At 42.4% G+C, this 14,640-nt stretch overlaps 1 protein-coding gene across 2 annotated transcripts in view; it reads left to right on the top strand.

Moving 5' to 3' along the window:
- LOC121569207 (polypeptide N-acetylgalactosaminyltransferase 11) overlaps positions 1 to 14,640 on the top strand; it is a 31,039-nt gene that overhangs the window by 11,635 nt on the left and 4,764 nt on the right. For both annotated transcript variants that reach the window (XM_041879970.2, XM_041879971.1), the window contains exons 7-9: positions 2,222 to 2,339; positions 8,948 to 9,100; positions 13,699 to 13,917. In XM_041879970.2, coding sequence (XP_041735904.1) covers positions 2,222 to 2,339; positions 8,948 to 9,100; positions 13,699 to 13,917 — 490 coding nt within the window. The remainder of the gene's footprint in view (positions 1 to 2,221; positions 2,340 to 8,947; positions 9,101 to 13,698; positions 13,918 to 14,640) is intronic.

Below are 14,640 nucleotides of genomic sequence, written 5' to 3'. Positions count from 1 at the left end.
GACGTCGCTATCACTTTAAAGTGCCTACAGTATATTGCTCTGAATTACAGCCATCAGCCTTATCCTCAGCAATGTCACTTAGGGCATTAAATGCTGTATTTTATGGTGACCCCTATCCTCAGAGAGGGGGCAGCCTCTGGTTTAATAGGCATCTAGAATTTAGAACCTATCAACCTGAGTTCAAACACATGTCCAATACTCTCTAAGTTGAGCTGTGGACTGGAATAGTCCCAAAAGTGCAAACTCCAAGCTAGGTTTGACACATTATAGATGCAGAGGAACCAGTACAGCCAATTTTTAGGGTGTTTTTTTTACTCTTGAATGTTGTTTTAGTTGCCTGCCCTATGCTATTATTTTCAACCGTATATGGGTTGAAAATGGCAGGTTTGGACACTGAAACGCCTAAATTGGGATGTAGTGGCTGTACAGGAACATGCTATACATGACTTCAGAGCTCTGGCTCTGCAAATTACGAGGACTCTATGTATTTTGAAAGATGATACGTTGAGTATTATAATAAATACCGCTTTGATGTCATACATAAGCAAGCCAAACACCTGTGAATCCAAATGTGCACTTAACATTTCCATATCATAAAGGTAATGTCATATACAGTGTCAACGTTTATGATCACTATGTTTGATGTACAGTTAGTTACAAGATAACATGTCGTCATACCCTGGGTTGTTCTGAACTGAATGAGCCAATGTTTATCTATTGTGAAGAAAATTAGCTGTGGCACACGCACCTGAATGCACTTATGACTCCTTTCAATGCGCAGAATTATGATCTGTTTCCCTGAATTGCCTTGTGTAAGCCTAACACTGTAATATCGTATTTTATAACTTAGCTAGTCATTTTGGCAATAGAACAGGCTTTCAAATAATGCCCACCTGACCCAGATTGCGATTTATAATGGACCGTTTTTGGATTGTGTAAAAAAACAGCAGTAATTGTGTGATGTCAGGGATGCAGGGTTGTGTTCAAAACAACTACAAGTGTGCTTTCTCTAGTTCTTCAACAGCACAGCTAAGAGAGCTCAAAAAAGCACCTTATAGTTAAACTCTTCTTTTAGTCATACAAGTGCATTGAAATTACTTAAGAACTGAGCACACTTTGGAGAGGTGTGTAGACACATGGAGACACCAGTTAGTCCTCTCACTCAAACCCTTGTCATTTCTTTGTCTTATGTTGCACCTACCCCACATTTTCCAGGAATATTCTTATCATGTTACCGCATATATCCAGAGTATTTTCAGATTTCGTTATCAACAAATGCAGCGAAATGTACAGTACAAGTAAAATGGACATAAAATCAACAGTGTAATCAAGTGTTGTCAGGTGAACTGTTGTATACTCAACTTTGGTCTAATAATTTTCCCATAATCTCTAAACTGTTCCCTTTCAATTGCTACCATTGTTATGCATATGCTTTTCATATTTCTTCTCTAAGAGACATTGACATTTATCCCTACCCATATAGGCCAATTCCCTCGAGTGTAAAGGGTTAATGCTCAAATCGATTGGAATGGCTTCTTTTTTCTTTTCATTTTTACCCCCATTTAGATTTTAGTGGCCTCCCTTCATGCACCTGTTATCAATAAAAGCCATGTGCTGTAGCGTAGTGTTCCCATCCCCCTTATGTATGGAGTCATGTGAAAGCTAATTAGTAGCCTGGTTCTAATGACTGAATCGATCCATGTTTTGAAGAGCCTGAGTGCTTTCAGTCCATTACTATGGTGTAGGCTGGTTTAGCCTTATGGGCTTCTCGGACACCCCTTTGGATTTCTCTCTGTTTCTCTCACATGCTTGCATTCTGGGCTTTACATAAGCACATAAGCCTAAGGCTACGGTCACACAGAGACACATGTAAACAGATACGCATTCATCATGGTCTGTCATCGTCAAAAGTTCAAGTCAATTATTTTCGGACGAGTTGCATACGCACAAAGGCCGACATATTGTGTTATTTGTTTTGATGGACAATCATCTCTTGTCTTATCTGTCAAACAGATGACTCTATTGAAAAACCATTGTCTCAATTAGTAATTTTCAGACTCAAAATCTATATGGTCGCAGCCTAACTTTTAGCCTGACTAGGAGATACAGAGGCATTGTTTTCTCACATATTAGTGTTTGCACTGCTAGTGCTACTTTAAAGGATACTGTAGTAACTAGAGTGCCGACTCACACTCTGCTTTTCTCACTCCCCCTCCCCCAGGTCCCCCACCATGGCCGGTGGTCTGTTTGCCATGGACAGGAAGTATTTTAACGAGCTGGGTCAGTACGACAGCGGCATGGACATCTGGGGCGGCGAGAACCTTGAGATCTCCTTCCGGGTAAATAAAAGGGCCACACATGCACACAATCACTTCTACTCGCTGTATCATGCACACACACTACATTTCTGCTACATGTTGTTCTTATGCAAGGTACAGCTGCTCCCAAAGTGACACCCACCCTTTCAATTGAACATCTTTTTCCCATTTTAGGAGGGGTGCCAAATAAAGTAGGTGAGGAGCATACATGCACCTGGTCAAATAAGCTATGACATGTCAACCACTCGCCATAAGCTCAAGACACTTGATTTATTTACCCACATTTTGGCTAATTTCGTCTAAGACTTTGCCTCGGCAAACTCATAAGCTTTTCTTCCCCTAAGAAAAATACAGAATTAAATCAAATGTTATAACTGACAGCCAATGCAAGTGTATTTCTCCATATTACGTTTTGGTCCATTTGAGTTGGATTGCAGCAGGCTAGCAACTACATATTGACTTGGCTACATGAATCTCTCCAACATTAAAAATTCCTTTCTCGACTCAGCGTTTTTAGTTACTTTTACCACATCAGAGTTGGACATTTCTCTTCCAGTCCTGTTTAAGATTCTTGGCAAGACTGCATTCTCATATCTTGCCATGTTACCCTGTTTTGAAAAGAGAGTCCAGTATATGACTTCACTAAGGAAACGTTATGTACAGTTCATTCGGAAAGTATTCAGACCCCTTGACTTATTCCACATTTTGTTACATTACAAATTGATTCAATTGTCCCCCCCCCCCCCTCATCAATCTACACACAATACCCTATAATGAGGTCCTCTGTAGCTCAATTGGTAGAGCATGGCGCTTGTAATGCCAGGGTAGTGGGTTCGATCCCCGGGACCACCCATACGTAAAAATGTATGCACACATGACTGTAAGTCGCTTTGGATAAAAGCGTCTGCTCCTCCCCCGATTGCTCAGTTTGGCCGGGCGGCCAGCTCTAGGAAGAGTCTTGGTGGTTCCAAACTTCTTCCATTTAAGAACAATGGAGGCCACTGTGTTCTTGAGGACCTTCAATGCTGCAGAATATTTTTGGTACCCTTCCCCAGATCTGTGCCTCGACACAATCCTCTCTCGGAGCTGTACGGACAATTCCTTCGACCTCATGGCTAGGTTTTTGCTCTGACGTGCACTGTCAACTGTAGGACCTTATATAGACGGGTGTGTGCCTTTCCAAATCATGTCCAATCAATTGAATTTACCATTTTAGAATAAGGCGGTAATGTAACAAAATGTGGAAAAAGGGAAGTAGTCTGAATACTTTCCGAATGCACTGTATGTGAAACATTGCAATGGAGCTGATGTTTGGTCAGATTTTATACACTCCCCACATATTTATTTGGACTGCGAAGCTAAAACGTCTAATTTGGCTCTATACTCCAGCATTTTGGATTTGAGATAAAAAAGAATGAGGCGACAATACAGAATGTCACTTATTTGTATTTTCGTAGATATCTGTTCTATCGTTTAGAAATGAAAGCACTTTATGTATGTAGTCCCCCCATTTTGAAGGTGTCATAAGTATTTGGACAAATTCACTTATAGTATATTACAGTAGTCAAAGGTTTAGTGTTCTGGTCCCATATTCCTAGCACACAATGACAACATCAAGTTTGTGATTCTACAAACTTGTTGGATGCATTTTCAGTTTGTTTTGGTTGTGTTTCGGATTATGTTATGTCCAATAGAAATGAATGGTAAATAATTGTCACTTTTATTGTAAATAAGAATAGAATATGTTTCTGAACACTTCTACAGTAATGTAGATGCTACTGTGATTACGGATGATCATGAATGAACCATGAATAATGATGAGTGAGAAAGTTAGAACAAAGGTCATACCCCCAAAACATGCTCACCAAGAACAGGTAATGCGAAACATAAATTAAACATAATCTGAAACACAACCAAAACAAACTGCTAATGCATCCAACAAGTTTGTGGAGTCGTCTTCATAGTAGTCAATCAATCAATCAATCAATTTTATTTTATATAGCCCTTCTTACATCAGCTAATATCTCGAAGTGCTGTACAGAAACCCAGCCTAAAACCCCAAACAGCTAGTAATGCAGGTGTAGAAGCACGGTGGCTAGGAAAAACTCCCTAGAAAGGTCAAAACCTAGGAAGAAACCTAGAGAGGAACCAGGCTATGAGGGGTGGCCAGTCCTCTTCTGGCTGTGCCGGGTGGAGATTATAACAGAACCATGCCACGATGTTCAAAAATGTTCATAAGTGACAAGCATGGTCAAATAATAATCAGGAATAAATCTCAGTTGGCTTTTCATAGCCGATCATTAAGAGTTGAAAACAGCAGGTCTGGGACAGGTAGGGGTTCCATAACCGCAGGCAGAACAGTTGAAACTGGAATAGCAGCAAGGCCAGGCGGACTGGGGACAGCAAGGAGTTACCACGGCCGGTAGTCCCGACGTATGGTCCTAGGGCTCAGGTCTCTCAGTTGGCTTTTCATAGCCGATCATTAAGAGTTGAAAACAGCAGGTCTGGGACAGGTAGGGGTTTCGTAACCGCAGGCAGAACAGTTGAAACTGGAATAGCAGCAAGGCCAGGCGGACTGGGGACAGCAAGGTGTCAGCATGCCCGGTAGTCCTGACGTATGGTCCTAGGGCTCAGGTTCTCAGAGAGAAAGAGAGAACGAGAGAATTAGAGAGAGCATACTTAAATTCACACAGGACACTGGATAAAACAGGAGAAGTACTCCAGGTATAACCAACTAACCCCAGCCCCCGACACATAAACTACTGCAGCATAAATACTGGAGGCTGAGACAGGAGCGGTCCGGGAGACACTGTGGCCCCATCCGAAGAAACCCCGGACAGGGCCAAACAGGAAGGATATAACCCCACCCACTCTGCCAAAGCACAGCCCCCCGCACCACCAGAGGGATATCCTCAACCACCAACTTACAATCCTGAGACAAGGCCGAGTATAGCCCACAGAGGTCTCCACCACAGCACAAACCAAGGGGGGCGCCAACCCAGACAGGAAGATCACGTCAGTAACTCAACCCACTCAAGTGACGCACCCCTCCTAGGGACGGCATGAAAGAGCACCAGCAAGCCAGTGACTCAGCCCCTGTAACAGGGTTAGAGGCAGAGAACCCCAGTGGAGAGAGGGGAACCGGCCTGGCAGAGACAGCAAGGGCTGTTCGTTGCTCCAGAGCCTTTCCGTTCACCTTCACACTCCTGGGCCAGACTACACTCAATCATATGACCTACTGAAGAGATAAGTCTTCAGTAAAGACTTAAAGGTTGAGACCGAGTCTGCGTCTCTCACATGGGTAGGCAAACTGTTCCATAAAAATGGAGATCTATAGGAGAAAGCCCTGCCTCCCGCTGTTTGCTTAGAAATTCTAGGGACAATTAGGAGGCCTGCGTCTTGTGACCGTAGCGTACGTATTGGTATGTACGGCAGGACCAACTCGGAAAGATAGGTAGGAGCAAGCCCATGTAACGCTTTATAGGTTAACAGTAAAACCTTGAAATCAGCCCTTGCCTTAACAGGAAGCCAGTGTAGGGAAGCTAGCACTGGAGTAATATGATCAAATTTCTTGGTTCTAGTCAGGATTCTAGCAGCCGTATTTAGCACTAACTGAAGTTTATTTAGTGCTTTATCCGGGTAGCCGGAAAGTAGAGCATTGCAGTAGTCTAACCTAGAAGTAACAAATGCATGGATTAATTTTTCTGCATCATTTTTGGACAGAAAATTTCTGATTTTTGCAATGTTACGTAGATGGAAAAAAGCTGTCCTTGAAACAGTCTTGATATGTTCGTCAAAAGAGAGATCAGGGTCAAGAGTAACGCCGAGGTCCTTCACAGTTTTATTTGAGACGACTTTACAACCATCAAGATGAATTGTCAGATTTAACAGAAGATCTCTTTGTTTCTTGGGACCTAGAACAAGCATCTCTGTTTTGTCCGAGTTTAAAAGTAGAAAGTTTTCAGCCATCCACTTCCTTATGTCTGAAACACAGGCTTCTAGCGAGGGCAATTTTGGGGCTTCACCATGTTTCATTGAAATGTACAGCTGTGTGTCATCCGCATAGCAGTGAAAGTTAACATTATGTTTTCGAATAACATCCCCAAGAGGTAAAATATATAGTGAAAACAATAGTGGTCCTAAAACGGAACCTTGAGGAACACCGAAATGTACAGTTGATTTGTCGGAGGACAGACCATTCACAGAGACAAACTGATATCTTTCCGACAGGTAAGATCTAAACCAGGCCAGAACTTGTCCGTGTAGACCAATTTGGGTTTCCAGTCTCTCCAAAAGAATGTGGTGATCGATAGTGTCAAAGGCAGCACTAAGGTCTAGTAGCACGAGGACAGATGCAGAGCCTCGGTCTGACGCCATTAAAAGGTCATTTACCACCTTCACAAGTGCAGTCTCAGTGCTATGATGGGGTCTAAAACCAGACTGAAGCATTTCGTATACATTGTTTGTCTTCAGAAAGGCAGTGAGTTGCTGCGCAACAGCTTTTTCTAAAATTTGTGAGAGGAATGGAAGATTCGATATAGGCCGATAGTTTTTTATATTTTCCGGGTCAAGGTTTGGCTTTTTCAAGAGAGGCTTTATCACTGCCACTTTTAGTGAGTTTGGTACACATCCGGTGGATAGAGAGCTGTTTATTATGTTCAACATAGGAGGGCCAAGCACAGGAAGCAGCTCCTTCAGCAGTTTAGTAGGAATAGGATCCAGTATGCAGCTTGAAGGTTTAGAGGCCATGATTATTTTCATCATTGTGTCAAGAGATATAGTACTAAAACACTTAAGTGTCTCTCCCGATCCCAGGCCCTCGCAGAGCTGTGCAGATCCAGGACAGCTAAGCCCTGGAGGAATACGCAGATTCAAAGAGGAGTCCGTAATTTGCTTTCTAATGGTCATGATCTTTTCCTCAAAGAAGTTCATGAATTTATTACTGCTGAAGTGAAAGCCATCCTCTCTTGGGGAATGCTGCTTTTTAGTTAGCTTTGCAACAGTATCAAAAAGAAATTTTGGATTGTTCTTATTTTCCTCGATTAAGTTGGAAAAGTAGGATGATCGAGCAGCAGTGAGGGCTCTTCGGTACTGCACGGTACTGTCTTTCCAAGCTAGTCGGAAGACTTCCAGTTTGGTGTGGCGCCATTTCCGTTCCAATTTCCTGGAAGCTTGCTTCAAAGCTCGGGTATTTTCTGTATACCAGGGAGCTAGTTTCTTATGACAAATGTTTTTCGTTTTTAGGGTGCAACTGCATCTAGGGTATTGCGCAAGGTTAAATTGAGTTCCTCAGTTAAGTGGTTAACTGATTTTTGTCCTCTGACGTCCTTGGGTAGGCAGAAGGAGTCTGGAAGGGCATCAAGGAATTTTTGTGTTGTCTGAGAATTTATAGCACGACTTTTGATGCTCCTTGGTTGGGGTCTGAGCAGATTATTTGTTGCGATTGCAAACGTAATAAAATGGTGGTCCGATAGTCCAGGATTTTGTGGAAAAACATTAAGATCTACAACATTTATTCCATGGGACAAAACTAGGTCCAGAGTATGACTGTGGCAGTGAGTAGGTCCAGAGACATGTTGGACAAAACCCACTGAGTCGATGATGGCTCCGAAAGACTTTTGGAGTGGGTCTGTGGACTTCTCCATGTGAATATTAAAATCACCAAAAATTAGAATATGATCTGCTATGACTACAAGGTCTGATAGGAATTCAGGAAACTCAGAGAGGAACGCTGTATATGGCCCAGGAGGCCTGTGAACAGTAGCTATAAAAAGTGATTGAGTAGGCTGCATAGATTTCATGACTAGAAGCTCAAAAGACGAAACGCCATTTTTTTTTGGGTAAATTGAAATTTGCTATCGTAAATGTTAGCAACACCTCCGCCTTTGCGGGATGCACAGGGAATATGGTCACTAGTGTAACCAGGAGGTGAGGCCTCATTTAACACAGCAAATTCATCAGGCTTAAGCCATGTTTCAGTCAGGCCAATCACATCAAGATTATGATCAGTGATTAGTTCATTGACTATGACTGCCTTTGAAGTGAGGGATCTAACATTAAGTAACCCTATTTTGAGATGTGAGGTATCACGATCTCTTTCAATAATGGCAGGAATGGAGGAGGTCTTTATCCTAATAAGATTGCTAAGGTGAACACCGCCATGTTTAGTTTTGCCCAACCTAGGTCGAGGCACAGACACAGTCTCAATGGGTATGGCTGAGCTGACTACACTGACTGTGCTATTGGCAGACTCCACTAAGCTGGCAGGTTGGCTAACAGCCTGCTGCCTGGCCTGCACCCTATTTCACTGTGGGGCTAGAGGAGTTAGAGCCCTATCTATGTTGGTAGATAAGATGAGAGCACCCCTCCAGCTAGGATGGAGTAGTATACTTGGCCGTAGAGTCTATGCGCTCCCGCATGGTTTAAATAAAAGGGGTTTGAGGTTTTTGAAATAGAAGCTCAAAGTCATGAATGTGTGTGTGTGGTCTACAGTAGGAAGTTATTCACAACATACATACAATATAGCTTAGATGAAGTGTGCTAGCGCTCTAAGAATCCAAATATTTTTAGAACTGCTGAATATGTGCTCATGCACTGCATTTGACTTTCTCTCCCTTTCTCTTCTTCAGATCTGGATGTGTGGGGGCCAGCTCCTGATCATCCCCTGTTCGCGGGTTGGTCATATATTCCGTAAACGGCGGCCCTATGGGTCACCCGGAGGTCAGGACACCATGGCCCACAACTCCCTGCGCCTGGCCCACGTATGGATGGATGAATACAAGGTACAATTGAAGTCGGAAGTTTACATACACCTTAGCCAAATACATTTAAACTCTGTTTTTCACAATTCCTGACATTTAATCCTAGTAAAAATTCCCTGTCTTAGGTCAGTTAGGATCACCTCTTTATTTTAAGAATGTGAAATGTCAGAATAATAGTAGAGAGAATGATTTATTCCAGCTTTTATTTCTTTCATCGCATTCCCAGTGGGTCAGAAGTTTACATACACTCAATTAGTATTTGGTAGCATTGCCTTTAAATTGTTTAACTTGGGTCAAACGTTTCAGGTAGCCTTCCACAAGCTTCCCACAATAAGTGGGCTTTAACTGACTGACTGATGTCTTGAGATGTTGCTTCAATATATCCACATAATTTTCCTTCCTCATGATGCCATCTATTTTGTGAAGTGCACCAGTCCCTCCTGCAGCAAAGCACCCCCACAGCATGATGCTGCCACCCCCGTGCTTCACGGTTGGGATGGTGTTCTTCGGCTTGCAAGCGTCCCCATTTTTCCTCCAAACATAACGATGGGCATTATGGCCAAACAGTTATATTTTTGTTTCATCAGACCAGAGGACATTTCTCAAAAAAGTAAGATCTTTGTCCCCATGTGCAGTTGCAAACCGTAGTCTGGTTTTTTTATGGCGGCTTTGGAGCAGTGTCTTCTTCCTTGCTGAGCGGCCTTTCAGGTTATGTCCATTATAGGACTCGTTTTACTGTGGATATAGATAATTTTGTACCTGTTTCCTCCAGCATCTTCACAAGGTCCTTTTCTGTTGTTCTGGGATTGATTTGCACTTTTTGCACCAAAGTACGTTCATCTCTAGGAGACAGAACGCGTCTCCTTCCTGAGTGGTATGATGGCTGCGTGGTCCCATGGTGTTTATAATTATAATAATATGTCATTTAGCAGACGCTTTTATCCAAAGCGACTTACAGTCATGCGTGCATACATTTTTGTGTATGGGTGGTCCCGGGGATCGAACCCACTACCTTGGCGTTACAAGCGCCGTGCTCTACCAGCTGAGCTACAGAGAACCAATAATAATTGCGTACTATTGTTTGTACAGATGAACGTGGTACCTTCAGGCATTTGGAAATTGCTCCCAAGGATGAACCAGACTTGTGGAGGTCTACAAATGTTTTTTCTGAGGTCTTGGCTGATTTCTTTAGATTTTCCCATGATGTCAAGCAAAGAGGCCTTTGGTCAAAGGTAGGCCTTGAAATACATCCACAGGTACACCTCCAATTGACTCACATTATGTCAATTAGCCTATCAGAAGCTTCTAAAGCCATGACATCATTTTCTGAAATGTTCCAAGCTGTTTAAAGGCATAGTCAACCTAGTGTATGTAAACTTCTGACCCACTGGAATTGTGATACAGTGAATTATAAGTGAAATAATCTGTGTGTAAACAATTGTTGGAAAAATTACTTGTGTCATGCACAAAGTAGATGTCCTAACCGACTTGCCAAAACTATAGTTTGTTAACAAGAAATTAGTGGAGTGGTTGAAAAACAAGTTTTAATGACTCCAACCTAAGTGTTTGTAAACTTCCGACTTCAACTGTACATGTACGGAGTAGTAGTACATGCTAAGGCTGGGCGTATTTAAGCAATAAGGAACGAGGGGATGTGGTGTGTGTGTGTATATAAATAATTAAATAATTAGTCATTTAGCAGACGCTCATATCCAGAGCGACTTACAGGAGCAATTAGGGTTAAGTGCCTTGCTCAAGGGCACATCGACAGATTTTTCACATAGTTGGCTCAGGGATTAGAACCAGCGACCTTTCGGTTACTGGCACAACGCTCTTAACCACTAAGCTACCTGCCAATATACCACGGCTAAGGGCTGTTCTTATGCACGATGCAATGCGGAGTGCCTGCATACAGCCCTTAGCCGTGGTATATTGGCCATATACCACAAACCCCTGAGGTGCCTTATTGCTATTATGAACTGGTTACCAACCAGTAAAAATAAATGTTTTGTCATATCCGTGGTATCAGCATTCAGGGCTCGAACCACCCAGTTTATAATTTACTATATACCGGTATTGATGCAATGGACCCGTTTGGGTGTTTACTTTACCTTGTATAATGGTATTTCAATGTTTGGTTTGTTTAATGTGTTATGCCACTCCGCCGAGTCGTCTCGCTCCCTTTCTCCTTCCACACACACCAAGCCCCGCCCCCTGTCACTCAAGGAGAATGCTCTACCACGAGTCACAACCACTTCACTTGCCATTCACTCGCAGTGACTGTCTGCATGGTCAATGCTGCAGATGCAACAAGATGGTGACAACGATGCTGCTTTCCACTTTTTGCTTGTTAATATAAATCCACAAGCATTCTATAAAAATCTAATCGATGTTTATTGGTCACGTACACAGTTTTGCAGATGTTAGCGCAGGTGCAGTGAAATGCTTATGTTTCTAGCTCCAACAGTGCAGGAATATCTAGCAATACAATAGCATTACACACAATCCAAAAGTTAAAAAAATAAACAAGAAATTAAGAAATATCAGAATGAGCAATGTCAGAGTCCAGAATATAAATAAATATATGTATGTAAATGGTGTGTGTGTGTATAGACAGTATATGAATAGAAACGGTGTGTACAGCAGTAATTCTATAGGATGAGCCATGACTAGAATACAGTATATACACATATAAAGTGGTAAAACAGTATGTAAACATTATTAAAGTGACCAGTGTTCTATGACTATGTACATAGGGCAGCAGTCTCTAAGGTGCAGGGTAGAGACAATGTCTAAGGTTCAGGGCAGGTTACTGGGCAGAGGCAAGTTAGTGATGACTTTAAGAGTCTGATGGCCTGAAAATAGAAGCTACACTATTAGATAGAAGTACACTATTAGTTTATGTATCTTTCTGTCTGCAAACAGCTAGTTTGTCATTTCTTAGCAAGTTGTGGCTAAAATAAATTGTGTTAGTCGCTAGTTAGCTGGGTAGCTAGCTAAATGTACTGAGTCAGAGCAAACGTAGCTAGCTAATACAGCCTGATAGCAGTGCTGGTGTAGGCCTAGATCAGCATGTTTGTGCAACGGTATATTCTAAATCAGAGGAATAGTTTAAGCATGAATATTTTAGCTACATCAAGTAAGAGCACTGACCCACACTTTGGTTCCTACCCTGTTGCAATAACCTCTCACTGGCGTTTTCATTCGTTGTCGTGTCAAACAACAATGTATTCAAAGTGCCCACTGTATTCCAAATCCAAGTTTGATTGAACAGTATAAAACAATTAGAATGGAGAAAGCCCCATTTTAAAAACACTTAGAATGTGTTGCCACCCTAGGGCCATGCACTGCTCATAAAGAATATTTACAAATTGTATTATTCAAAAACCTAAAACACCGTCAAAAATATTGTGATATGATATTTTGGCCATATCGCCCAACCCTGGTACACACAATTGAAATTCAGTCCTAAAAGTCACCCATTCCATGCTGGTGGCCTGTAACAGGTAATAGCCTAGACTGAAAACCACTGATCTGAAGAAATCCCTTTTCACATCCTATTTTTTCCCAGAGGCTTCTATTATAGCCCCCAAGCCGTCTATGGCCATAAGCAAAATAAACTTCTGATGGTTTCACCATTTCTTCTAATCACTCTCAGCTTCATGTCTTTATTAGCACAGTGGTGTTTGTTCCTTTCCAAGCTACAAAGGAGAGCTATAATTTGCTTTCCACGGTCTGAAAATAGCCGACCTAAATTGGAAAGTAAGCTAATTGCGTTGTGATCTCCCATTCACACACCTCATCGTCTCACAATGAGTGAGTCTGCATTTGCTTTCTCATCATTTCCCCTCAGTGTGTGGACTGTTATTGTTTCCAAACTAAGCAGTGTGCACAGAGGCTTTGAATATTATGAGTTATTACTTAATCATTATTACTTAGACATATTGGTGCCTTAGGGGCACATAAGGCATCCACGAGAGAGCGCCACTGATTCCGGGAAGATTATGGACGCTGCCGTGTAGTCTCTTCTGTGCTCTTTCCTCAACTTCCATTTGTTTCTTTCCACTTTGAAATGGTATACAGTACATTTGAACTAAGAGTGTGATTCAAAAATTGCCTTACCCCACTCTGAATTCTTAATACAGCAGAGTAGTGTAGCAATGTTCCAAGCAGTTGAAATCTTCCAGAGGGTTAAGATGAGGTTAGGGTTGGCCGGTGGTGGCTTCTCCATCACCACACTAATCAGAGACTGGGACAGGCTTTGTTTCTATGGAAACAGCTGGCCTAAATCAGGATATATCAAGCAGATTCTCAATCAAGGGAATAAGGTAAACATCTTGGTTTTATTATTGCTTAGCCCAATTGAATCTTACCTCTGTAAGACTTGTCTCGCTACAGTATTAGCTAGTGGTTTGTACGTTTCAGGTTTATTCAGTTTTCAGATACAATGTTTGTTTACAAACTAACTTTAGAGCCTGATCTGCCCTCTAAACCATGTGCTTCTACAGACAACAGAGATGCAGCTATTTTCATTGTGGACTGGCAATTCATGTTTCAATAGCAATCAACTGAGTGTGTCATCAATCTCACCTATTTCCTGTCTTGTCTCGTCCAATCAGGAGCAGTACTTCAACCTGCGGCCGGAGCTCCGGGAGCGTGCCTACGGTGACATCAGCGAGCGGCAGGCGGTGCGCCAACGGCTGCAGTGCCGCTCTTTCAAGTGGTACCTGGACACCATCTACCCCGAGATGCAGGTGGCCTCACCCCACAATAAGCCTCAGCAGCCTGTGTTCGTCAACAAAGGCCTCCGCCGGCCCAAAGTGCTGCAGAGAGGCCGGGTAAGATAGGCCAGCTGGCTAAAAGGCCCCGCCCCTCGTTACTCTAAACCACTCACTCTCTCCACTAACCCACTAAAGTAAAGTTGAACTATGCTAACCTAGTCCCAGATCAGTTTGTGCTTTCTAGCCAATGGTCGCATCAACCATAGGCATTGGCTATACAGCACAAATAGATCTGGGACCAGGCTAGAGCTATGCCACTGTCCACCATAGAAATAGTAATTTCACTTACATGTTGTACGCTGCATCATGCCTCAGAATAACACTGTTCAAACTTCAGCACTGCACTTGCAATTTAGTGTAACAAAAGGAGGCCAATTGGTCTTCTTTTATCGATACATCACTCTCTCCGCCCCCTCCCCGGATTTTGTCTTAAGTAGCTGGCAACCATGACAACTTTCTGCCATAACTTTTACATAGTTACTCTTTCACATGGTTTGTTTTTCAACAATAGAGCCATGTGTTGTCGGCGGTCAACCCCCGCCATATTGAGGCAAAAAAATGAAGCCTGAAATGAAAAAGAATGGAATGTATGTTCTCTTCGATTTAAGCTGTAATTCTGTACATCTTTCACATGCAAATAGCCCTCTATGGTAGATCTATAGTTGTAAATTTAAATGAAGTTGCTTGTTTACTGTGAGTGATGCACCTTCAATGTGTATAAACAGCAGCTGCTTCCTGATGGACAAGTAGTCCTCAGAAGTTGTAAACAATGTAACAATA

The sequence above is a fragment of the Coregonus clupeaformis genome, chromosome 7 (assembly GCF_020615455.1).
Source record: "Coregonus clupeaformis isolate EN_2021a chromosome 7, ASM2061545v1, whole genome shotgun sequence".
NCBI classification, from domain to species: Eukaryota; Metazoa; Chordata; class Actinopteri; order Salmoniformes; family Salmonidae; genus Coregonus; species Coregonus clupeaformis.
Note: the sequence above shows the minus strand (reverse complement) of the source record. Positions and strands in the feature narration are given on the sequence as shown.